This window comes from Lipotes vexillifer, unplaced genomic scaffold, assembly GCF_000442215.2.
Source record: "Lipotes vexillifer unplaced genomic scaffold, Lipotes_vexillifer_v1.1 scaffold802, whole genome shotgun sequence".
Taxonomy (NCBI): Eukaryota; Metazoa; Chordata; class Mammalia; order Artiodactyla; family Lipotidae; genus Lipotes; species Lipotes vexillifer.
Window position 1 is genome coordinate 590,501 of NW_006790237.1, and position 24,638 is coordinate 615,138.

General features: G+C 45.4%; 1 protein-coding gene across 1 annotated transcript; it reads left to right on the forward strand.

The window, feature by feature from the left end:
- Positions 1-1,352: 1,352 nt before the first annotated feature.
- On the forward strand, positions 1,353-2,979 carry FGF21 (fibroblast growth factor 21). The gene is made up of 3 exons (XM_007463322.1): positions 1,353-1,713; positions 1,801-1,904; positions 2,660-2,979. The coding sequence occupies exons 1-3, from the start codon at positions 1,482-1,484 to the stop codon at positions 2,948-2,950; spliced, it is 627 nt and encodes a 208-aa protein (XP_007463384.1). The 5' UTR covers positions 1,353-1,481; the 3' UTR covers positions 2,951-2,979.
- Positions 2,980-24,638: the final 21,659 nt, after the last annotated feature.

The window sequence follows — 24,638 nt, forward strand, 5'->3', positions numbered from 1 at the left end:
CCAGCGGCCGCCGATCCCCCCTCCGCCCCATCCACCCGCAAATTCGAGAGTCCCGGCTCCCAGTCTCTCCGTCTGAGCGAACCCTAGCGTCAGGCACCTGACGGTGAAGCGAACGTCCCGCCTCTCCCGAGGACGGGAACAGAGAAAGCAGAAGTGGAAAAGAAACTCTCTTCCACGGAGGCCGAGGCAGACCCTGCGAGGAGCAAAAGCCTCCCTCTTCTGCAGACCCGAGGCGGCTTCCCTCCACCGAGGCTTCCTCCCACCAAGCCCCAGCCTGGCCCGAGCGGTCTGACCATTACCACCATTCAAGAAAGCAAAGACCCAGGAATTGGACTTGACTCTCCAGAGATCTGATCATAATTTCTCCAGACCCAGGATTCCCAGCCCCCAGCCCCCTCCTCAGAATGAGAAGTCCGGGCCTCCAGTCACCCGCCTCCTTCAGATCTGGTGTTCAGACTCTTGCACGCTTAGGTTCCAGGAAATTGCCCAACCCCTCATTCCCTTTGGGATCTTGGGTCTAACTTCTCCCCCCTGAGCCTGCGTCAGTTGCCAACTCTGAGTCAAAGATTCTCACCCTCCCCCACTTCCCCAGGCTATTTTGAGGGCACCGGTCTGATCTTGGTTAGCTTCTCTGGTGAAAGAAACATCAGGATTGCATCAGGGTCCAGGAGGAGGAGGCCGGGATGTTTGGTGTATGAGTGCCTGGGCTGGGATTTGTGAGCAGGTTGGTTTGAAGCTCCCACACCAGGACTCCTGTGTCCTCGAGGAGAACGCTTGGATCATGTGGCACTTGCTGCTTTCTTAATGACCAAGGAACCTCAGTGTCATACCCCCAGAAACCCAAAAAGTCAGGTGAGGTGCAGAAATGCCAGTTGTGGGACACAATCTGCATCAGTCAGGCAGAGAGGTGGATCCCAGCCCCCTTCCTGCTCAGACTCAGGAGTCCAGGCCCCCAGCCCCCTCCTCCCTCAGACCCAAGAGCCTGAACCCCCAGCCTCCTGCTTCTTCAGACCCACGAGTCTGAAACCCCAGCTCCCTCCTCCCTCAGACCAAATGGTCTGGGCCCCCAGCCCCTTTCACTCAGGTCCCACTTCATCACATTTTTATCCCCCTGATGCCTCAGACCCAGGAGCCCAGGGCCCCAGCTGGAAGGACCCCTGATTGCATCACCCGTTCAGGCTGACCTGGCCACCGTGGAATTCTAGCATCTGCCATGTGGGTCAAATATCAAGGGTCAAGCGTCGGGAAGGTGATTGGGCGGGTCTGTCTGGGTATAAATTCTGGAGCATCTGCATTCTTCCCAAGAGATTTGGGTGTCCTGTCTGCTGTGAATCTACGTGCAAGAGGACCCAGGCATTTCAGCTACCAGAGAAGCCATCGTGAATCTGCTCTCCCCGACAACCAGGCTCTGAAACAGAATCTAGACCATTCAGGTCTTCAAAGCCCAGACCCCATACCTCACTTGAGGACGTGAACCATTGATGGGCTGGGACAAGGCCAAATTCGAGCACCTGGGACTGTGGGTCCCTGTGCTAGCTGTCCTGCTGGGAGCCTGCCAGGCACATCCCATTCCTGACTCCAGCCCCCTCCTCCAATTTGGGGGCCAAGTCCGCCAGCGACACCTCTACACGGATGACGCCCAGGAGACGGAGGCCCACCTGGAGATCAGGGCTGATGGCACAGTGGTGGGGACGGCCCGCCAGAGCCCCGAAAGTGAGTGTAGGGGTAGGGCCTGGTCCTGAAGGAGGAGAGAGGGGCTGGCAAAGGCCTTCTGAGTCGCTGATCACTTTCTCCTCTCAGGTCTTCTGGAGCTGAAAGCCCTAAAGCCAGGGGTCATTCAAATCTTGGGAGTTAAAACATCCAGGTTCCTGTGCCAGGGGCCAGAGGGGAGGCTGTATGGATCGGTGAGTTCCCAGGACCCCTGTCCCTGCGCTCCACCTTTCCTCTCCCCACCCTCACAGGCTGGGGGACCATGTTTTGCACCTTTGACCTTGGCCAGGCTCGGCTCGATGCTCTCTGCATGCCCCGACCTCGCCACAATCCCTGGAGAGGGCAGCTGTTGTCATCCATGTTCACAAGAAGAGGAAACTGAGGCTCAGGCAGGGCCACCACCGGCCCCAAGTCCCAAAGCCTGTGAATGACAGAATGACCTGGGAGACCGAGCCTTGTGACTCGTAACCCATGCTGACCACACAGACTCCTACAGACCTGACTCATGCTGGGTGCAGGGTCACTCTGGGAATCGATGGCCTGTAAAGTGAACATGACCTTGGGTGCTAGCCAGATGCCAGATGCCCCTGCCAGGTCTTAGAGAGCCTCCACTGATCCCTGGGCTGGAATATTCTTCTCTGTGAAGTGAGGGCAAGGAGGTGAGCCTGGCGGGACGGCCTAGGGGTAAAGGAAGAGCCTGCTTCTGTGGTTTTGAGGAAGTGGCTGGGGACCTGGACTCTGCATCTGAGGAAGGAGTGGGTTCCCCGGCTCCCCAGGAGTCCCGGGACTCCCACATCCTGCTGGAGGACAGGACTCTGTGGTCTGAAAGAAGAGAGAGCTGGGGGCCTGCACCCCTGCGTGTGGGAGAGGTTGGAGCTGGGGTTCCTGCAGGAGGAAGGTGTACCGGAATCCCACGTCTCTGATCTTTGTTCTCATCCCACATCCTCAGCTCCACTTCGACCCCCAGGCCTGCAGCTTCCGGGAGCTGCTTCTTGAGGATGGATACAACGTTTACCAGTCTGAGGCTCTTGGCCTTCCCCTCCGCCTGCCCCCGCACCGCTCCTCCAACTGGGACCTGGCCCCCCGGGGACCTGCTCGCTTCCTGCCGCTGCCAGGCTTCCTCCCACCACCCCTGGAGCCTCCAGGGATCTTGGCCCCCGAGCCTCCCAACGTGGGTTCCTCGGACCCCTTGAGCATGGTGGGACCTTCACATGGCCGAAGCCCCAGCTACACTTCCTGAAGCCACAGGCTGTTTCTTACTGTGTCTCCTCTTTATTTATTGTATTATTTATCTTATTTATTTTCTTTTTTTTCTTACTTGAAATAATAAAGAGTCTGAGAGGAGGATCAGAGTGAGCACATGTATTTGAGGGAGGAAATGGGGTCAGCTTCCTTGTCTCCCCTTGCCCCCCGCCATTGCCACAAGGCTGTGGGAAGGTCCCAGCCTTTCTGCCCCCCTCCCCTGGCCAGCCCTCAGATTTCTGCTCCACTAAGTTGTTCCCAGGGACTCTGGACTATCCCTGCCCTTTGACAGGACAGAACTTGTTATTCTCTCCCTCCCCCTCCCCCTGTCCCCAACCTTGTGTTAGTGTTGTGGAACTATTTCTCTGACATAACTCAATAACAGGGGACATTTTAATAACAGGGGACAGCAGACCCACAGCCTCATGGGAAATGTAGTTTTCTGGGTTCATTTAGCACTAGGAATGGAAAGACATCTTGGTCCTCAGTGCTGGGGCAAGGACTCTTGGATTCTGGGGGTGTAGTTGGTTCTAGGAACACACTCTTGGGTCCTGAGGGATCAGTGGGCTGGACAACTGGACACCTGGATCCTGGAGAACAGGGGAATAAGAACCGGGGCACCCTGGTCTGAGAGAGGAGGGGCTGAAGATTGGGAGTCCTGGGTCTCAGGAAAAGGACCTGAGAATCTGAATGCTTCCATCCAGGTGCTTATGGACTTTGGAGTGTAATGACTGTCACAGAATCCAATCTCAGTGAGCACGTTGCCCATCTTCCTCCCTTTCCACAACTTAGATTTCCATATTGCTGTGCAAGTTATTTCCTGGTTAGGAAAGATTTGAAGTCAAAGATTTAGACTACATTTCACAGGGGTGGGTCAGCTTTGGCTGGACCCCAGGTGTCTGACTGACCACTGCAGCCTCACAGGAGCTGTGGTCTCAAGCCCTTGATCTAAATTCCAAGGTCCAAGTGAGAGGAACATCTCAGTCAAAAGGAATATAAGTGTGGGTCCCAGAAGGTCATGGAAGGGATTCAATGCCTGGAGGAAATGAAGGTCTGTGTCTTGTAGAAAATACAGTTTTCCACTCCGATGGAACCAGACTGGCTCAGTCAAGGGAAAGTTCTCACTGGAAACAGAATCTGAAATGCCACAGGGGGCGGGGACCCAGAAAGAGGGAATCAGACAGGGAACCTGCAAAATGTATTCAAACGAGCACCTGTCACTCTGTCTGAGCACTCTGAGCTCCTAACTTGTAGTGCCTCCTTTCTGGTAGAAGCAGATTAGTGTCCCCTTGTCCAAAGACCATCCTCTGAGGTTGCTGCCTGACACAGGGCTGCTGATCTTCCTCCTTGTCTCTGAATGCTTCTAGACTTGACTCCTGGCAGCCTCCACTGGGTGAGGTACAAAGTGTGATCAGTGAGGAACTATGACAGGCACCAAAAGAATTGCAAGAGCTTCCCCTTGAAATTGACAGCAAACTGGGCAGCCAGTCTGGGAAGGGGAGCTGGTAGGTGAATTGATTGACAGAGAGTCCAGATTCCAGGGTGAGCTCTTGGGGCTGGGGGGTGGCCATGCTGTAGAGTGGCTGTTCTCAAAGCGTGGCCCCAAACCAGCAGCATCAGCATCACCTGGGAACTTGTTAGAAATGCACATTCTGGAGCCCAGACCTATTGAATCCAAAATTCTGGGAGAAAGGCTAATTCATAGGGCCAGAAATCAGATTAGTGGCTGCCACCAACTGGTGGGAGAACGGAATGAGGATTTATTAGTTTCCTAGGGCTGCGGTAAGAAAGTACCACAAATTACAGGGCTGAAAACAACAGAAGTTTGTTCTCTCACAGTTCTAGAGGCTAGAAGTCTGAAATCAAGGTGTCAACAGGGCAATGCCCTCTCTAAAGGCTCTAGGGGAAGATCCTTCCTTGCTTCTTCCCAGCTTCTGGTGGTTGCTGACAATCCTTGGCATCCCTCGGCTTTAGACACATCACTCCTATCTCTGCCTGCATCTTCACACAGCCTTCTCCCCGAGTGTCTGTTTCTTCTTACGAGGGTACCACTCTAACCCAGTATGATCTCATATTAACTTGATAAAGACCCTATTTCCAAATACGGCCACATTCACTGGTTCCAGGGGATGGGCATTTCCAGGGGATGCTATTTAACTCAGTACGCATCTCTATTTGCAGTTGTCACAATCCATCTTCTCTTGCTCATGTGTAAGTAATTGAGGAATTTGGTAGGGAGTGGGGTGGCCAGGATAGCTTTCCTAGCCTCATCATTCTCATAGTTCACTCTCTGCTGTTTCCATACAGTACGAAAAAATACAACCTCTCAGCATAGCCACATTGCCAATATTTCAGAGAGAGATATACCTCCTCTGTTTACTTCCCCCCCCCATCCCCCGGCCGTACCTGAACCTTTTCTCTCCTTTACTCCCAGAGTTCCTGCCAAAATCAATCTGGGTTTTGCTTCCATTCGTTTTCACAAGAATAGAGCTTTGTCCAACCACTAAAAAGAAAGGATAATTCTGTAACCTGATAGACGCTAATTATCACTACAATAGCAATCATATTACAATATATAAATGTACAAATTAACATGTTGTATACCTTAAATTTATACAATATTATCTGTCAATAGATTTCAATAATATATTTTTTTAAGTATGGAGTTTTGTTCTTCCAAAAGAGAGATTCCGTTGAGTAATTCTGAGATCTCTGAGGACCCAGACCACCCCAGCACACCCCAATTACTAACTGGAGCCTGTGAAGCTTCACACACACAAACACACACACAATTTTTAAAATATTTATTTATTATTATGATGATTATTATTATTTTTGGCTGCTTTGGGTCTCAGTTGCGGCATGTGGGATCTTTCATTGCGGTGCGTGGGCTCTTTGTTGCAGCGTGCAGGCTTCTCTCTCTAGTTGTGTCGCGTGGGCTCCAGAGTGCATGGGCTCAGTGGTTGCGGTGCCTGGGCTTAGTTGCCTCAGAGCATGTGGGATCTTAGATCCCCAACCAGGGATCGAACCAGCGTGCCCTGTCTTGCAAGACGGATTCTTAACCACTGGACCACAAGGGAATTCCCACTCCCATAATACACACACACACACACACACACACACACACACACACACACCATTTTGCTGTTGTTCTCAGATTATCTCACCAAGTCCTCAGCTATGAGGGCAACCTCTCCTCTAGAAGTGAGGACTGGTGGGAAGTTTCCAATCTTCATAGCACTTTTTTTTTTTTTTTTTTGGTCCTCTCCCGCTGCGGAGCACAGGCTCCGGACGCGCAGGCTCAGCGGCCATGGCCCACGGGCCCAGCCGCTCCGCTGCATGTGGGATCCTCCCGGACCGGGGCACGAACCCGTGTCCCCTGCATCGGCAAGCGGACCCTCAACCACTGCGCCACCAGGGAAGCCCCGTAGCACTTTTGCTCATTTCCTTTTCTTCCTGTACTGGCCCTGGTTTGGCCTCACCCACTCATATTTCAGGGTTCATGGGGCTCCACTGTCGGCTGGTTTTGTAAAGCATTGTTTGTGACCTTCTACTATCCAACTGGCTCTCCCGGGGGGGAGGGGTGGAATTTGGGAAGATTAAGAAACTCTGCTGCCTAAACTGAATCTAATCACAAGGAAACATCAAACAAATTCCAGTCGACGATCGACAACCGTCCGCAGAACAACTGGCCTCGACTCTTGGAAAATGTCAAGGTCAAGCAAAAGATGAAACTATGTATATGAACAGAGACCAGAGTCAGCACAAGGAAATGCAGTTCGTTGAGTAATCCAGGTGATATCCTGGATATTAACAAGACACGATGAAATTTGAATGAGTTCTGAACTTTAGATAGTAGTCATTTATCCATGTTAAAATTTTCTGGGTTTGATCTCTGTACTGCGGTTATTAAACAGAATGTCCTTGTTCTTAGCAAATACACACCGAAGTATTTCGGGACAAAGGGGCATGGTATCTCCAACGCTTTCTCAAATATCTCTGGAAAGGTAAATACATAATAATATATAGACATAGAGGGTGAATGAGAAAGCAAAAGGGGGTGGGAATAGCGATAATTGGGGAGCCTAGTTAAGGATGTATGGAGTTCTTTGTACAAATATCTTTAAAAAAAATAAATTTATTTATTTTTATTTTTGGCTGTGTTGAGTCTTGGTTGCTTGCTGCACACGGGCTTTCTCTATTTGTGGCGAGTGGGGGCTACTCTTCGTTGCGGTGCATGGGCTTCTCATGTGGTGGCTTCTCTGGTTGCGGAGCACAGGCTCTAGGCGCACGGGCTTCAGTAGTTGTGGCACACGGGCTTAGTTGCTCTGCGGCATGTGGGATCTTCCCGGACCAGGGATCGAATCCGTGTCCCCTGCATTGGCAGGCAGATTCTTAACTACTGCACCACCAGGGAAATCCCTACAAGTCTTTTTTTAAATTGAGGTATAGTTGATGTACAATATTATATAAGTTGCAGGTGTACACCATAGTCATTTATCATTATAAAATATTAGCTGTATTCCCTGTGTTATACAATATATCCTTGTAGCTTATATATTGTATACATAGTATTTTGTACCCCTTAATCCCCTGCACCTATCTTGCTCTTTGTATGAGTCTTGAAACTTTCCATAAGTTCAAAATTATATCAGGTAAAAGTTACTCCTACCCCAAAGAAATCCATGCTACAGCCCCTATTGCTATCTTGCCTCTTTCCAAACATCCTTCAAAATGCATCATTGAGCTTCTAAGAAGAAAGAGAAATCTCCAGGTCCTCTCCCCATCCTACCCATGAAAGAAAGAAAGAAAGATTGAAAGGAGGGAAGGAAGGAAGGGAGAAAGAGAAAAGAAAAAAGAAAGAAAGAAGGAAGGGAGAAAGAAAGAGAAAGAAAAGGAAGGAAGGAAGGAAGGAAGGAAGAGAGGGAGAAAGAAAGAATGAGAAAAGAAAAAAGAAAGAAGGAAGAGAGAGAAAAAAAGAAAGAAAGAGAAAAAAGAGGGCTTCCCTGGTGGCGCAGTGGTTAAGAGTCCGCCTGCCGATGCAGGGGACACGGGTTCGTGCCCTGGTCCGGGAAGATCCCACATGCCGCGGAGCGGCTGGGCCCGTGAGCCATGGCAGCTGAGCCTGCGCGTCCGGAGCCTGTGCTCCGCAACGGGAGAGGCCACAACAGTGAGAGGCCCGTGTACCGCAAAAAAAAAAAAAAAGAAGAAAGAGAAAGGAAGGAAGAGAGAAAGAAGAAAGGGGGTGGGAGGGAGGAAGGAAGGAAGAAAGAAAGGAAGAAAAGGAAAGGAAAGATGGTGAAAGCTAAAGGTGAGAGAAAAGGAGGAGACAGAAGGGGGGAAAAAACATAAGGAATAAGTGAAACTCCAAGTGGAAAGTGTGAATCACCACGCGGCTTCCTGGAATCTGCTGATTCAGTGATAGGGACAATTTTCAAGGAGAACCTTAAAGGGCCACAACTTCAATGAAAGCCTGGTGTTTGAAACCCCACCAACCCACATACAGTGGAATGTTATTCAACCTTGAAAAGGAAGGAAATTCTGAAGCATGTTAACATGGATGTATCTTGAAAACATTTTGCTACATGAAAGAAGCCACACACACGAGGATAGATACTGTATGATTCCACTGATAAGAGGTACCTAGAATAGGCAAATTCATAGAAACAGGAAGTAGAATGGTGGTGGCCAGGAGAAGGGGGGGATGGGGAGTTGTTGTTTCATGGGTACAGAGTTCCAGAGTGAGGTGATGAAAAAGTTCTGGAGATGGATGATGGGGGTGGTTTCATAACAATGTGCATGTACTTAATGCCATTTGTAAGTAGTTAAAATGGTCAGTTTTACATTATGTGTATGTCGTCACAATTTTTTGTTTGTTTGTTTGTTTTTGCCATACTGCACAGCTTGTGGGTTCTCAGTTCCCCAACCAGGGATTGAACCTGGGCCATGGCAGTGAAAGCCTGGAATCCTAACCACTAGGCCACCAGGGAACTCCCATCACAATTTTTTTTAAAAATCCACCAAACTACACTAAGAAAAGTTCAAGGAGATTTTCCTGTTTCCATTTGGGGTCTCAATGGAAGAAACATGGTTCTCTATTGAAAACTGTGTCACCACCAGGCCAGTCTCACATGGAAGGGGTATAAAATCGAACTCAGTGGTGGAGGCACTCCCAAGTTGAGAAATTAATAGTATCAATATTGGGCTAGTGATAGCTCTAGGGCTTCTGGCTAAAGCAAAGCAAAGCAAAGCAAAGCTTCTCTGGATAGATGCTGCTCAGCTACATCATAGAGGAAGTCTTGAAAGAGCTCATAATCCAAATACACAAGGGAACTAGGCACATGGTAGATGCCAGCAAATGTATTGAATGACAAGGCTAGAGAGGCTCGCCCCACCCCATCTTGCAATAACTTTAAAGGGTAGAGCCGTGAGAGGAAAATGACTGTTCAAGATCTTTTTTATAAAATTATTATCTAATACGGACAAATGCAACTTACCATCTGAACCATTTTCAATTGTACAGTTCATTAGTATTGAGCATATTACCATTATGATGCAACCAACCCCCAGAACTTTTTCATCTTGCAAAACTGAACCTCTGTACCCATTACAATGACTCCCCATTCCCCCCTCCTCCCAGCCCCTGGCCACCACCATTCTACTTCCTGCTTCTATGAATTTTATTACTCTAGATACCTAGTATAAGTGGAAACACACAGTACTTATTTTCTGATTGGCTTCTTTCACTTAGCAAGATGTTTTCAAGGTTCACCAGTGTTGTAGCAGATGTCAGAATTTCCTTCCTTTTTGGCTGAATAATATGCCATTGTATGAATAGACCACATTTTGTTTATCTGTTCACCTATCAATGGGCATTTAGGTTGCTTCCACATTTTGGCTATTGTGAAAAGTGCTGCTGTGAACATGAATGTACAAAGATCTCTTTTAAAAAAACCCTGATATCCAGAATTGTATTGCTGGATCATATGGTAACTCAATTTTTAATCTTTTGAGGAATTGCCTGTGATGGTTAATTTTATGGCTCAACCTGACTGGACTAAAGGATGCCCAGATAGCTGGTAAAACATTATTTCTGGGTGTGTCTGTGAGGGTATTTCTGGAAGGGATTAGCATTTGATTCAGTAGTCTGAGTAAAGACATCCACCCTCATCAGTGTGAACAGGTGTCATCCAACCCATTGAGGGTCCAAATGGAACAAAAAGGCAAAGGAAGGGCAAATTCTCTCTAGCTCTTCTTGAGCCAAATCATCCACCTTGGGCTTCCCTGGTGGCGCACTGGTTGCGAGTTCGCCTGCCGATGCAGGCGACACGGGTTCGTGCCCCGGTCCGGAAAGATCCCACATGCCGCGGAGCGGCTGGGCCCGTGAGCCATGGCCGCTGAGCCTGCGCGTCCGGAGCCTGTGCTCCGCAACGGGAGAGGCCACAACAGTGAGAGGCCCGCGTACTGCAAAAAAAAAAAAAATCATCCATCTTTTTGTACCCTTGGACATCAGAGGTCCTGGTTCTCAAGCCTTGAGATACCAGGCTCCCAGGTTTTCAGATCTTTGGCCTCAGAATGAGTTATACCACCCACTTTCCTCCTCGTCCAGCTTGTAGATAGGAGACTGTGGGACTTAACCTCCACAGCTATGTGAGCCAATTCCTATAATAAAATCTCCATATACATATGTATATATAGTATATATCATATATATACTATATGATACATATATGGTATTTATACTCTACACTGATGTATTTTAGCTGTGGAAGCAGTCAGTGAACATATAGAGGAAAGTTGATTGTTTGAAAATTAACTAATTACCAAAAAACCCCAAATTGCTGTGAACATTTATGTGAGGTGATATTGTAGATTTGATTTGCATTTCCCTAATGATTAGTGATGTTGAGCATCTTTTCTTTTTTCTTTTTTTTTAATGCAAAGCGCTTGCTTTATTTATTGATGGCCATGCCACATGGCTTGCAGGATCTTAGTTCCCCAACTAGGTATCGAACCCAGGCCCCCTGAATGAAAGTGCCAAGTCCTATTCACTGGACTGCCAGGGAGTTCCCTTGAGCGTCTTTTCACACATATATCTTATATATGTATATCATATAGATGTGTATGTATATCTTCTTTGGGGAAATGTCTATTCAAGTCCTTTGCCCATTTTTTAATTAGGTTGTTTGCATTTTGTTGTTGAGTTGTAGAAGTTCATTCTGTATTCTGACTACTAACTCCTTATTAGATATATGATTTGCAAATATTTTCTCCCACTCCATAGTTTGGCTCTGTAGATTGTGTCCTTTGATGTACAAAAGTTTTTAGTTTCGATGTAGTCCAATTTATCTATTTTTACTTTGGTTGCCCGTGCTTTTGCTGTCATATTCAAGAAATTCTTGCTAAATCCATTGTCATGAAGATTTTCCCCTAAGAAAAGCTCTCTTCTAAGAGTTTTAGGTCCTTGATTTAATTTTATTTATTTATTTTTTGTTTGTTTTTGGCTGCGTTGGGTCTTTGCTGCTGCGCGTGCACTTTCTCTAGTTGCAGCGAGCAGGGGGCTACTCTTGGTTGAGGTGTGCGTGCTTCTCAGTACAGTGGCTTCTCTTGTTGCAGAGCTGAGCTCTAGGGCGCATGGGCTTCAGTAGTTGTGGCATATGGGCTCAGTAGTTGTGGCTGGCAGGCTCTAGAGCGCAGGCTCAGTAGTTGTGGCGCACGGGCTTAGTTGCTCCACGGCATGTGGGATCTTCCCCGCCCAACGGTCGAACTGTGTCACCTGCATTGGCAGGCGGATTCTTAACCACTGTGCCACCAAGGAAGTCCCTTGTGATGAGATCTTTTAACGTCAGAAGAGCTTTTGTGTTCAGGCGCAAATATTCACAACTATTTAGTTTTTTGGTAATGATTAATTAATTTTCAAACAATCAACTTTCCTCTAAACATTCACTGACTACTTTGACAGCTAAAAATAGCAAGCGGTGAGTTTCACAATTTCAGATTTCCCAAAACATTTGAACATGGATTGCAAATTTCATCAACAAACACAAATCTGGGCTCTCAGATTCCCTTAAATGAGTTAAGAACCTTGAAGAGAAGAAAAAGAGTAGGGACTTCCCTGGTGGTCCCATGGCTGAGACTCTACGCTTCCAATGCAGGGGGCTCAGGTTCGATCCCTGGTCTGGGAACTAGATCCCACATGCATGCTGCAACTACGAGTTCACATGTTGCACCAAAGATGCTGTGTGCCGGAACTAAGACCCGGTGCAACCTAAATAAATAAATATATTTTTAAAAAAGAGAGAGTTACTGTAGCTTAAAATTTATTTTAAAAAAAGAAGAAAAAGAGTAATACAATCCTTTTTATTTTTTTTAATGAAAGGAAGTTTATTGAGAGAGATACACATTCCATAGGCAGAATGCGGTCCCTCTCAGGAGGCGAGAGAGGCCCAGAGTAATACAGTCTAGATCATATTTTTTGCAAGTCTAATATAACAGATTCTCACAAATGCTTTAAATACCTTCAAAGACAGACAAGTAGGAGTACAATGATTATCACGTTGATCGGTTTCCTTACAGTAACCTGGTTACAAATATATTTATATCATATTTATATCATGAATATAAATTTGTTTCTTCAATACCTCGATTTTGATCAAAGATTTTGATTCAACAATCTTGATACTTACCTGTGATATTTCTTACCTACAAGAGAGTTAGTCTTTGCTCCTCTAACAGCTGAGTTAACAGTTTGACCATTTGATGGTTGAAGATTCAGACCTGGGATCCCTTCTAAATTGATTCTCATCAAGCTTGAGTTCCAGGACAATTAGACTTTATGACCCCATGACTGCATGAGTTAGGAAATTGACTTGGGTGATCCTGATTTATTTCCCACAACTGTTTGTTCAGAGTGTCATAGCTTTGTAGTACAGCCTAGAGAACATGTTTTAAGAGTCATATCATTTTATAAATTTATTTATTTTATTTTTGGCTGCGTTGGGTCTTCATTGCTGCAGGCGGGCTTTCTCTACTTGCGGCGAGCAGGGGCTACTCTTCGTTGCGGTGCGTGGGCTTCTCATTGCGGTGGTTTCTGTTGTTGCAGAGCACAGGCTCTAGGCGCACGGGCTTCAGTAGCTGTGGCTCATGGGCTCAGTAGTCGTGGCACGTGGGCTCAGTAGTTGTGGAGCACGGGCTTAGTTGCCCCACGGCATGTGGGATCTTCCTGGACCAGGGCTCGAGCCCGAGTTACCTGCATTGGCAGGCGGATTCTTAACCACTGTGCCACCAGGAAAGCCCCAAGAATCATATCATTTTAATAGGCTATTATTTAGCAGCTGTTTGTTCTGGAACCTTCCCTGTTAAATGTGTGGTATATGTCCTCTTTATTTTGCGCACACAGTGAGCCTGTTTTCCCTCTGTTTGTTCTCGGGAGGCTGTGCTGCTATCTCTTTAGTGTGAATCTCACCTTCCAACTCTGTGACCCCTTTTGACAACTAACCAGAGTGGTAGGGAGGACCTGGCAGGAGACAGGGAGCCAGGACAAGGGGCCAAGGAACTTCTTTTCCAGCTTCAGTCTGCATCTTGCCAGCAGCCACAGGCAACAAGGGCTCCTGATGCTTTGGGCACTTCCAGCAACAGCCAGCTGCATGGCCTTGGCAGGGAGAATTCCAATTTCCTTGGACAGAGGTACTATCCTTCACAGGCCAGAGCACCTGCTGCCTGGACACCCCTCCCCAGAGGTCTGAGTTCTACCCTGCAGAGAGCACTCCTCCAATTCCTGCATCCCCAGGGCTTTGAGCTGCTTCGGGTCACTCCTGACTCTACGTCAGAGGGCAAGTCTTGTTTACTCTTCCAGCCTCCTGGCACGTGTGTAACCAATTCCCTTTAATGAATTCCCTGTATTTTAAATACCTGGAGTGGGGCTTCCCTGGTGGCACAGTGGTTAAGAATCCTCCTGCCAGTGCAGGGGACACGGGTTTGAGCCCTGGTCTGGGAAGATCCCACATGCCGTGGGGCAACTAAGCCCGTGCACCACAACTACTGAGCCACATGCCACAACTACTGAAGCCCACATGCCTACTGCCTGTGCTCGGCAACAAGAGAAGCCCACGCACCGCAATGAAGACCCAACGCAGCCAAAAGTAAAACAATAAATTAAATGAATAAACAAATACCTGGGGTGGTTTCTGTTTTCCTCAGCAGACCAAGAAACTTGGTCTGGGTTTCAGTTCGATTGAAAGCCTTTGGTCCATTTTGAAATCACAGCTTATCTTTCTAATAAAACTTGAGACCTACAATATTAACTACTGTAAAATGAACATGCTCTAATGTCTAAAGACTTTTTTTTTTTAAGGATTAGAAATGAAAAAAGCCATGGCATTATTAAAAGACCAGGCAGGTGACTTCCCTGATGGAGTAGTGGTTGGGAATCCACCTGCCAATGCAGGGGACACGGGTTCGAGCCCTGGTCCGGGAAGATCCCACATGCCGTGGAGCAACTAAGCCCGTGAGCCACAACTACTGAGCCCACGTGCCGCAACTACTGAAGCCCATGCACCTAGAGCCTGTGCTCCACGACAAGAGAAGCCACCGCAATGAGAAGCCGGGAAAAACTCAGAAGAATCGAACAGCAGGTTAGAAACAGCAAAAGGGAGATCTCATGAAGTGGAAGATAGATCTCAGTGTATCACCCAGAAGGCATCACCGAGAGGCGAGTTGATGGAAAAGAGCAGAAAAAATTAAGAGACATGGAAGGTAGAATGAAAAGTTCCGATAAACTTCCAGAAGAAAAGGTAGAAATGCGGGAGAAGTAAGCTTCAAGTAGGTAATGGCTGAGCACTTCAAGAATTGATGAAACAAGTGATTTCTTAGATGCAGGAAGCACAACGTGTCCTGGCAGGATAAAAGAAACGCACACCTAGATGATCTGCAGAACATCAAAGACAAAGAGGAGACACACTTAAAAAGCCAGGGGGTGGAAAACTTGCCTACAAAGGACAATTCAGTTGACAATGGACTTGCTGATAGCAACAGTGGAAGCCAGAAGTCAGTGGTATAATATCTCCAACGTGCTGAGAGAAAAGAATTGCAAACCCAGATTGGATATAAACCACATCAACTTCCAAAAACGAGGACAAACTAAAGACATTAGCAGACAAATAAAAACTGGAAAATGGGGCTTTCCTGGTGGCTCAGTGGTTGAGAATCCGCCTGCTGAGTTCGAGGCCTGGTTGGGGAGGATCCCACATGCTGTGGAGGAACTAAGCCTATGTGCCACAACTACTGAGCTTGCATGTCAAAACTACTGAGCCCGTGTGCCACAACTACTGAAGCCGGCGCACCTAGAGCCCGTGCTCCACAACAAGTGAAGCCACCACAATGAGAAGCCAGCACACCGCAATGAAGAGTAGTGCACGCACACCACATCCAAGAGTAGCCCCTGCTCGCCACAACTAGAGAAAGCCTGTGCGCAGCAATGAAGACCAAACACAGCCAAAAATAAATAAATAAAATAGATAAATAAATTAAAAAAAGATACATCCTTATTTCAGAGGTTAAAATGCGCCCCTTAGATCAATGAAGCAGGGTATAGCAGATATTCTGCCTGTTTGATTCATTTTGCCCTTTCATGGCATCCAAGCTAGCAGGTGGCTGCTTTACCTATGCAAGACTGAGTTATAAATTAGAGCATCAATATTTTGAAATACTCAGCAGGAGAAAGTTCCATTGGGGTTAAAATCCATTTGCCTTATCACAAGAACTGTCAACATTACTTTTGCCAATGAAAGAAAAGGGAAAGCTGTTAGGTTAATTTTTAAACTTTTTACCCTGACATATAGCATAAACACTTACTACATAAATAAAACTGAAATGTATGGTAGATTAGTTTCCTAAAGTTGCTGGACCAAAGTATTATTAATTGGGTGCCTTAAAATAACAAGAAATTATTCTCTCACGGTTCTGGAGCCTGGAAGTCCAAAATCAGAATCACCAGGTCAAAGTCAAGGTATGGGGACTTCCCTGGCGGTCCAGTGGTTAAGACTCTGCGCTTCCACTGCAGGGGGTGTGGGTTAAATCCCTGATGGGGGAAGTAAGATCCCTCATGCCGCAGCACCATGCAGTGAGGCCAAAATATTTTTTTTTAAAAAAGAAAGAAAGAAAGAAATCAAGGTGTGGGCAAGGCTATGCTCCCTCCAGAGGCTCTTAAGGGAGAATCTGTTCTTTACCTCTTCCAGTTTTTAATGGTTACCAGCAGTCCTTGGCTTGTGGCCACATGACTCCAATTTTCAAGGCCAGCATCTTCAAATCTCTCTCTGATCCATCTCTACATCACCTTCTCTTCTGTGTGTGTCAAATATTTCTCTGCCCCCCTCACATAAGGATACATGTAATTGCATTTAGGACCTGCCCAGATAACCTAAGATTATCACCCATCTCAAGATCACTAATTTAATCAGATTTGCAATAATCTTTTTTTGTTATATAAGGTAACATTTGCTGGTTCCAGGAATTAGGACTTGGATACCATTTACAAGGACATTTTTCAGCCTACCATGTACAATTTAAGAAATAGTATGAAGCAAACTCCTTAGCCACCACCACCCAGGTTAAGCAATAGAACACTGCCTCACCCAATTTCTTCCCACACACACTAGAGGAAAATTGCTGTATAGTCTAATCATGAGAAAATATTTGACAGACTGAAACTGAAGGGCATTCTGCAACATACTCAACCAATATCCTTCAAAACTGTCAAGGTCATGAAAGACAAGGAAAAACTGAAAACTCACAAATTGGAGGAAACTAAGGACATAGGACAACTATATACAATGTAGCATCCTCGATGGATCTTGGAACAGAGAAAGGACAACTGTGGAAAAATTGATGACATTCAAATAAAGCCTGTCGTTTTGTTAATAGTATCATACTGTTCATTTCTAGGTTCTGACGAATACACCATTGTTATTAGTTTGTTTGTGTTAAGGGAAGCTGGGTGAAGGGTATAGAAGTTTCTGTAGGAGCTCTGCAAATTTACTTAGTAAATATGAAAAGTTGATTTGTAAAAAAATCAGTACCCCACCAGAACGGAAAGAAAAAAATGAAAAAACAAAACACACACAAAACCCTAAACTAAACTAAAAATATAAACAAAACTGAAAACACCAGGTGTTTCACCATTCATCTGTTGATGGACACTTAGTTTGTTTCCATGTCTTGGCTATCATACATAATGCTGCTATGAACGTCAGGGTGCATGTATCTTTTCAAATTAGTGTTTTTGTTTTTTGGGGATATATACCCAGGAGTGGAATTGCTGGGTCATAATGTGGTTCTATTTTTAACTTTCTGAGAAGCCTCCATACTGTTTTCCACAGTGGTTGCAACCTCCTGTGTACTTTAAATCCTCTCTAGATTACTTATAATACCTAATACAATGTAAATAGCTATAAATACCATGTAAATGCTGTGTTAATAGTTGCCAGCAGGCAGCAAATTCAAGTTTTCAATGAGTCCACTAATACAAAACAGCATGAAGAAAAAAATCTCACAAAGCAGCGTTGAGTGAAAGAAGTCCTATTTTATTTCACTTTTGCCTCTCATACGTGGCTGGTAGGGGTGTGAATTAATACATCAGCAAATCCTGTTGGTCTGACCTTTGACCTGCACCCAGAATCCTATCACTTCTTTCCCCAGCCTGCCTCTGCTGCCACCCCCGTCACCTGGATTCTTTCCATTTACAGCAGGTCAAGGTCCTTTTCTGTTCCGGCCTCTTTCCTGGCTCTGGGCTCAGTCCTAGAAAAGCTTTCATGCTCACCGTGGGCTTACAAGGCTCTGAAGCACCTGGCCCCTCTCGTCTTCGCCCTCATATTCCACCGTCTCCTGTCTTGCTCACTCCGTTCCAGCCACACTAGCCTCCTCCAAGTTCCTGGGACACATATGGCACCCTCTAGACTTAGGGCCTTTGCACTGGCTGTTCTCTTGGCTTGGAATGCTCTTCCCCCCAGAAGCCCTCATGGCTCACCCCTCACCTGCTTCAGGTGGCCTCTCCAATGCCACTTTCTGCAGGGAATGAGACGATATTAGGGAATTGTTAATTTCATTAGGTGTGGTACAAGGATTTATAGCAGAGGAGAATGTCCTCAATGTTGGAAATACAAAGTGAAGCTGGGGGTGGAGGGAGTGAAGACGTGTGAAATGAATTCTAATCTGGTTCAACAAATATAGAAATATCAGACAGGGCTTCCCTGGTGGCGCAGTGGTTGAGAGTCTGCCTGCCGATGCAGGGGATGCGGGTTCGTGCCCCAGTCCGGGAAGATCCCACATGCTGCGGAGCGGCTGGGCCCGTGAGCGATGGCCGCTGAGCCTGCGCGTCCGGAGCCTGTGCTCCGCAACGGGAGAGGCCACAACAGTGAGAGGTCCGCGAAAAAAAAAAAAAAAAAGAAATATCAGACAGAAGTAAACGTGGCAAATTGCTGAATGCTGGTCCTGGGTATAGGAGTGAACTGTACTGTACTTTCTACTTTTCTGTACATTTGACATTTTTCCTAACAAAAAGGTTTTCTAAATGACACCTAAGTGAGGCTTTTCCTGACCACAGTATTTAAAATTACACTTCCTTCCAATACTCCATCATCTTTCCCTGCTTCATTTTTTTCCATAGCACTCATCTTTAACATACACGCATATGAGTTGTATATACTTTACAATAAATATATACATTTCAATGTAGAAACATATTACACTTCATGAAATATAAATGAACTTCATGATATAACACCTAAACATAGTATACTTAATAGTATATAAGTATGTAAATGCTTACTAATATATAATATATAAATACAGACTATAATATACATATATACACTTTACAAGAAAGATAAATATATAATTTATATAAATATACAATAGAAAGTATGTAATCTGTAATAGTGATTTTACCAATGTGTGGTATTCACTCTTGTCCCCTGCTGGATCTCCAATCCCAGCCTAAGGGCCTGGCACACAGTAAGCTCTTAAACAACATTTGTGGTATGAATTAATTCCCTTTCCCGGGCCTTAGGAGCAGGTTCAAAGTTTCCTGGGAGGAGGTGGTTGTTCTTCTGGGATGTTAGGGTGCCCGGAGGGCAAGGTCGCATTTCCTCTGTGTGTGTCTAGCTGGGCCCCACCAACTTTTAGTGCCCTTTTGCTCCCGGTCACTGCCTGGTCCCGGTTAGTGTGACACACTCATGAGCACTTCGCTCATGGGCTTGTTGGGAGATTAAATAGGCACAATTGTCCTATTTAATCTCCCAACAAGCCCATGAGCGAAGTGCTATTATTATTCCCATTTTATAGATGGGGAAACTGAGGCTCAGAGAGGGGGTCACTTTAACCAAATCCACACAGCTAGAAAACGGAAGAGTTCAGATTTTAACCCATAGCCTAGCTGCAAAGTCCACGTTCTTAACCTCTAAACCTTACTTCCTGGGGAGGGCGCACGGAGGGGTGTGGGTTAAGTCTAACGTGCTTTGCACCCTCTTGCCTTTAATAAATTTAGTTTCTTGGAAGAAACTTTTCCTGGCCACTGGGATTTGAGTATGTGTGTGGAGAGGGATCCCATTAACCCTCCCTGGCTGCTTGGCCTGTCCACCTCCCAACAACAAAGGCCCAGTGCCACCTGCGTCACTTTCAGCATCCGCAGATTTCCACCGACCCAGAGCCGCGACCTGAGGCCTAAGCCTAGCGACCACTGACGTCATGAGAGTTCAGCCATCCTATTGGCTACGCCTTATGCCAGCTTCTCCGTCAACTGAGAAATTGGCAGGGTGGGCTGGAATAGGGATTCTTTTTTTTTTTTTTTTTTTTTGCGGTACGCGGGCCTCTCACTGCTGTGGCCTCTCCCGTTGCGGAGCACAGGCTCCGGACGCGCAGGCTCAGCGGCCATGGCTCACGGACCCAGCCGCTCCGTGGCATGTGGGATCCTCCCAGACCGGGGCACGAACCCGTGTCCCCTGCATCGGCAGGCGGACTCTCAACCACTGTGCCACCAGGAAAGCCCTGGAATAGGGATTCTTAATCAGGAGTTATGGATCAGGGCTGTACTCCTAAATCTTTTGAAATCACATGCAAATTGTGGGCATATAGCATAAACCTTGGTTTAGGATATAGGCGCGAGTTGGTGAGGGGCTGGGGGGAGAGACATCCTGAGTTACCCAGCCCCTTATCACTGAAGTAACATGGGCAGAGAACCTCTGAATCTTAGCATTCTCATCTGTAGATGGAGAGGAAAGAAATACTGTAGGGTAGGTGCCTAGTACCCGTTCAGAGAAAGCCTCGGTAAAATGCTAGCTATTATTTGACTATTATGGGCAGCCTGTAGCATTCTGTACATTTAACACATTGTGCGTGTGTGTTAAAATTCATATAACATAAAATTCACCATTTTAGCTATTCTAATGTATACAATTCTGGGAATTCCCTGGCGGTCCAGTGGTTAAGACTCGGCGCTTTCACTGTGGAGAACCCGGGTTCGATCCCTGGTCGGGGAAATAAGATCCCACAAGCCATGCGGCCAAAAATAAATAAATAAATAAACAATAAAATGATAAAGTATACAATTCAGTGGCATTTAGTCCGTTCACAATGTTGTGCAACCGTCCTATTATCTATCTAATTCCAGAACATTTTATCATCCCAAAAGGAAACCTTGTCCCCATTAAGCAGTCACTCCTCTGTTCCTTCCCTCCCTCCTGCAAAACACTAATCGGCTTTCTGTCTCTATAACCTATTGTGGAGATTTCATATAATGGAATTATACAACGTGTGGCCTTCTGTGTCTGGCTTCTTTCACTTAGCTTGATGTTTTCAAAGTTCATCTGTGTTGTAGTGTGTGTATTTCATTCCTTTTTAAGGTTGAATAATGTTCCACTTTTCCTCAGCAGCTGCACTATTTTGCAATTTCACATTCCCATTGGCAAAGCTTAAGAGTTCTCATTTCTCCGCATCCTCACCAATCTTGTTTTCCTTTTTTTTGTTGTTGTTATAGCCATCCTAGTGGTGGTGAAGTGCTATTTCATTGTGGTTTTGATTTTCATTTCCTTAATGATTTGTGTGTTGAGTATATTTTCATGTATGTTTTGGCCATTTGTATTCTTCTTTGGAGAAATGTCTATTCAAGGCCTTTGCCTGTTTTTGATTTGGGTTGTCTCTCAAGTTGTAGGAATCTTGTGGGAGGAGCAGGGAGTTGTAGGAGCCTTTATAGATTCTGGATCTAGACCTTTATCAGATATATGATTTGCAAATATTTTTCCCATTCGTGGATTGTCTTTTCACTCTCCTAATAGTGTCCTTTGATGCACAAAATTTTTTATTTTGATGAAGTCCAATTTATCTATTTTCTTCTTCTGTTGCCTGTGCTTTTGGTGTCCTAAGAAACCATCGCCAAATCAAAAGTCATGAGGATTTATCCCTAGCTTTTCTTCTAAGAGTTTTATAGTTTTAGCTCTTACATTTAAGATTTTGATGATTTAATTTTTGTATCTGGTATGATGTAGGGGTACAACTTCAGACTTTTGCATGGAGATATCCAGCTGTTCCAACACCATTTATTGAAGAGACTATTCTTTCCTCCATTGAATGGACTTGGCTCCCTTGTCAAAAATCAACTGGCCGGGACTTCCCTGGTGGTCCAATGCATAAGACTCTACGCTCCCAATGCAGGCAACCCGGGTTCAATCCCTGGTCGGTGAGCCCACATGCATGCTGCAACTAAGACCCAGTGCAGCCATAATAAATAAATATTTTTTTTAAATCAATTGGCCGTTGATGTATAGATTTCTGGACTCTCAGTCTACTCCACTGATTTCTATGTCTTTATGCTAGTACCACATTGTTTTGATTACTGTAGCTTTGTAATCAGGTTTGAAATCGAGAAGTGTGAATACTCCAACTTTGTTCTTTTCCAAGATTGTTTCGGTATGTGGGGTCTCTTGCAATTCCATATGAAGTTCAGGGTCACCTTTTCCATTTCTGCAAATAAAGGCTGGGTTTTTGTTTTGTCTTGTTTGGGGATTTTGATAAGGATTGAATTGGATCCCTAGATTTCTTTGGGGAGTATTGTCATCTTAATAATATTGTCTTCCAATCCATGAATGCAGGACATCTTCCCATTTATTTATGTTGCCTTTAATTTCTTTCAGACATGTTTGTCAGATTTCAGTGCATGAGACTTTTCTCTCCTTGCTCAAATTCACTTATACGTATTGTATTCTTTTTGATGTTATTGTAAAGGGAACTGCTTTCTTAATTTCCTTTTCAGATGATTCATTGCTAATGTAAAAAATAGAACTGATTTTTGTGTGTTGTCTTGTATCTGCAACTCTGCAGAAATTATTTATTAGCTCTAAAAGGTTTTTTTTTTTAATTTATTTTTTGGCTGTGTTGGGTCTTTGTTGCACGCGTTTCTCTAGTTGCGGCGAGCGGGGGGGGGTCTGACAGGTATTTTTGTGTGGATTCTTTGGCATTTTCTACGTATAAGATCATGTTACCTGCAGATAAAGATAGTCTTACTTCTGCCTTTACAACTTAACTGCCTTTTATTTGTTTTTCTAGCTTAATTGCACTGGATAGAACTTCCAGTAGATTTTTGAATAGAAGAGGCAAAGGCAGCATCATTTTTTTCTCCCGATGTTAGAAGGAAAGCTTTCACTCTTTCACCATTGAGTGCGATATATGCTGAGGGCTTTTCTTAAATACCCAAACCAGTGTTTCTTTTCTAACAAAAATGTATTGAAATATAGTTGATTTACAATGCTGTGTTAATTTCTGCTGTACTGCACAGTGATTCAGTTATACATATATAATATATACATTCTTTTTCATATTCTTTTCCATTATGGCTTACCACAGGATATTGAATATAGTTCCCTGTGCTATACAGTAGGACCTTGCTGCTTATCCATCCTATATATAATAGTTTGCATCTGCTAATCCCAAACTCGTAATCCTTCCCTCCCCGCCCCCGCCTCAAGCCAGTGTTTCTTAAACACCTCCTAAGAGGAGTTTTCTCAAACAGGTGTCCCTCCAGATGTTTGTAAATTTTTATAGTGCAATAAAGCTGTTTTTAGCTGTTTCAATCACATTGAAAACTGATGACACTTTTTTGGGTGCTCCCACCGTAGATCCCCTTTCTGCTCTTTCCGCCTTTGAGGCTTTAGCCCAACATTGGCCGCCAGATGGCGGTGGAGGCAGCTCGCAGCAGCGCCTGAGACCGGAGCTCGCAGTGATTGCTACTATAGCTGAGATTTCTTCACCATTTATTTTATTTTTTAAGTTTATTTTTGGCTGCATTGGGTCTTCCTTGCTGCGTGCGGGCTTTCTCTCTTTGCGGAGAGAGGGGGCTACTCTTCATTGTGGTGCGCGGGCTTCTCATTGCGGTGGCTTCTCTTGTTGCGGAGCACAGGCTCCAGGTGCACGGGCTTCAGTAGTTGTGGCACACAGGCTCAGTAGTTGTGGCTTGCAGGCTCTAGAGCACAGGCTCAGTAGTTGTGGCGCACGGGCTTAGTTGCCCCACGGCATGTGGGATCTTCCCGGACCAGGGCTCGAACCTGTGTCCCCTGAATTGGCAGGCGGATTCTTAACCACTGCACCACCAGGGAAGTCCCCTCAATTTAATTTTATTCTACATTATTTTGTCTTATAACAAGGATGAGTTATTTTTATTTATTTGCTTATTTATTTGTTGAATATTCACATCATCATTTTTATATATTACTGGATGTTCCTGCATAGAACTTAAGTGATTTTTATAAATTTCTTTGATTGTTTCATCACTTAGAATTGGTGTTTAGTGTTCACAGTTAGACTAAATCTGATTTTTTTGACTTATTAATTATTGTTTGCTTTTTAGAAACCAGTAACAATGTTTGTATCCAAAAGTATGATTATCAAACATGATTAGTGAAATTGAGGCATTTACAGCTTCAGATAAACAAATTTACAAAATGGTTTGTTTTTTTTTGTTTTTGTTTTTTTAATTTTTTTTTTAATTTTTATTTTATTTATTTATTTTTGGCGGTGTTGGGTCTTCATTGCTGCACGTGGGCTTTCTTTAGCTGTGGCAAACTGGGGCTACTCTTTGTTGTGGAGCACGGGCTCTAAGCACGCGGGCTTCAGTAGTTGTGACTCATGGGCTCTAGAGCGCAGGCTCAGTAGTTGTGGCGCACAGGCTTAGTTGCTCCGCGGCATGTAGGATCTTCCCGGAGCAGGGATCGAACCTGTGCCCCCTGCATTCACAGGCAGATTCTTATCCACTGCTCCACCAGGGAAGCCCTAAAATGGTTTTATTATATATGAATCCAAGGATTTTTGGTGACCTTTTCAGAATTCTGATTATACCAAATGAAGATTCTCATTTTGGTTCTTTCCACTTAGTGTATATTTATTATTTTCTAATGAAGAACATCCTTAAGCATGAAGATGACATAATATTTTGAACAAAATCAATTTTCTGGGCTTCCCTGGTGGCGCAGTGGTTGAGAGTCCGCCTGCCGATGCAGGGAACACGGGTTCGTGCCCCGGTCCGGGAGGATCCCACATGCTGCGGAGCGGCTGGGCCCGTGAGCCATGGCCGCTGAGCCTGCACGTCCGGAGCCTGTGCTCCGCAACGGGAGAGGCCACAACAGTGAGAGGCCCGCGTACCGTAG

What these genes read in the sequence shown, in the direction of transcription:
- FGF21 (XM_007463322.1), top strand. Translation starts at nt 1,482, where the DNA reads ATGGGCTGGGACAAGGCCAAATTCGAGCACCTGGGACTGTGGGTCCCT. An exon ending in GGCCCGCCAGAGCCCCGAAA is followed by an intron (nt 1,714 to 1,800) that starts GTGAGTGTAGGG and finishes TTCTCCTCTCAG; the next exon opens with GTCTTCTGGAGCTGAAAGCC. An exon ending in AGGGGAGGCTGTATGGATCG is followed by an intron (nt 1,905 to 2,659) that starts GTGAGTTCCCAG and finishes CCACATCCTCAG; the next exon opens with CTCCACTTCGACCCCCAGGC.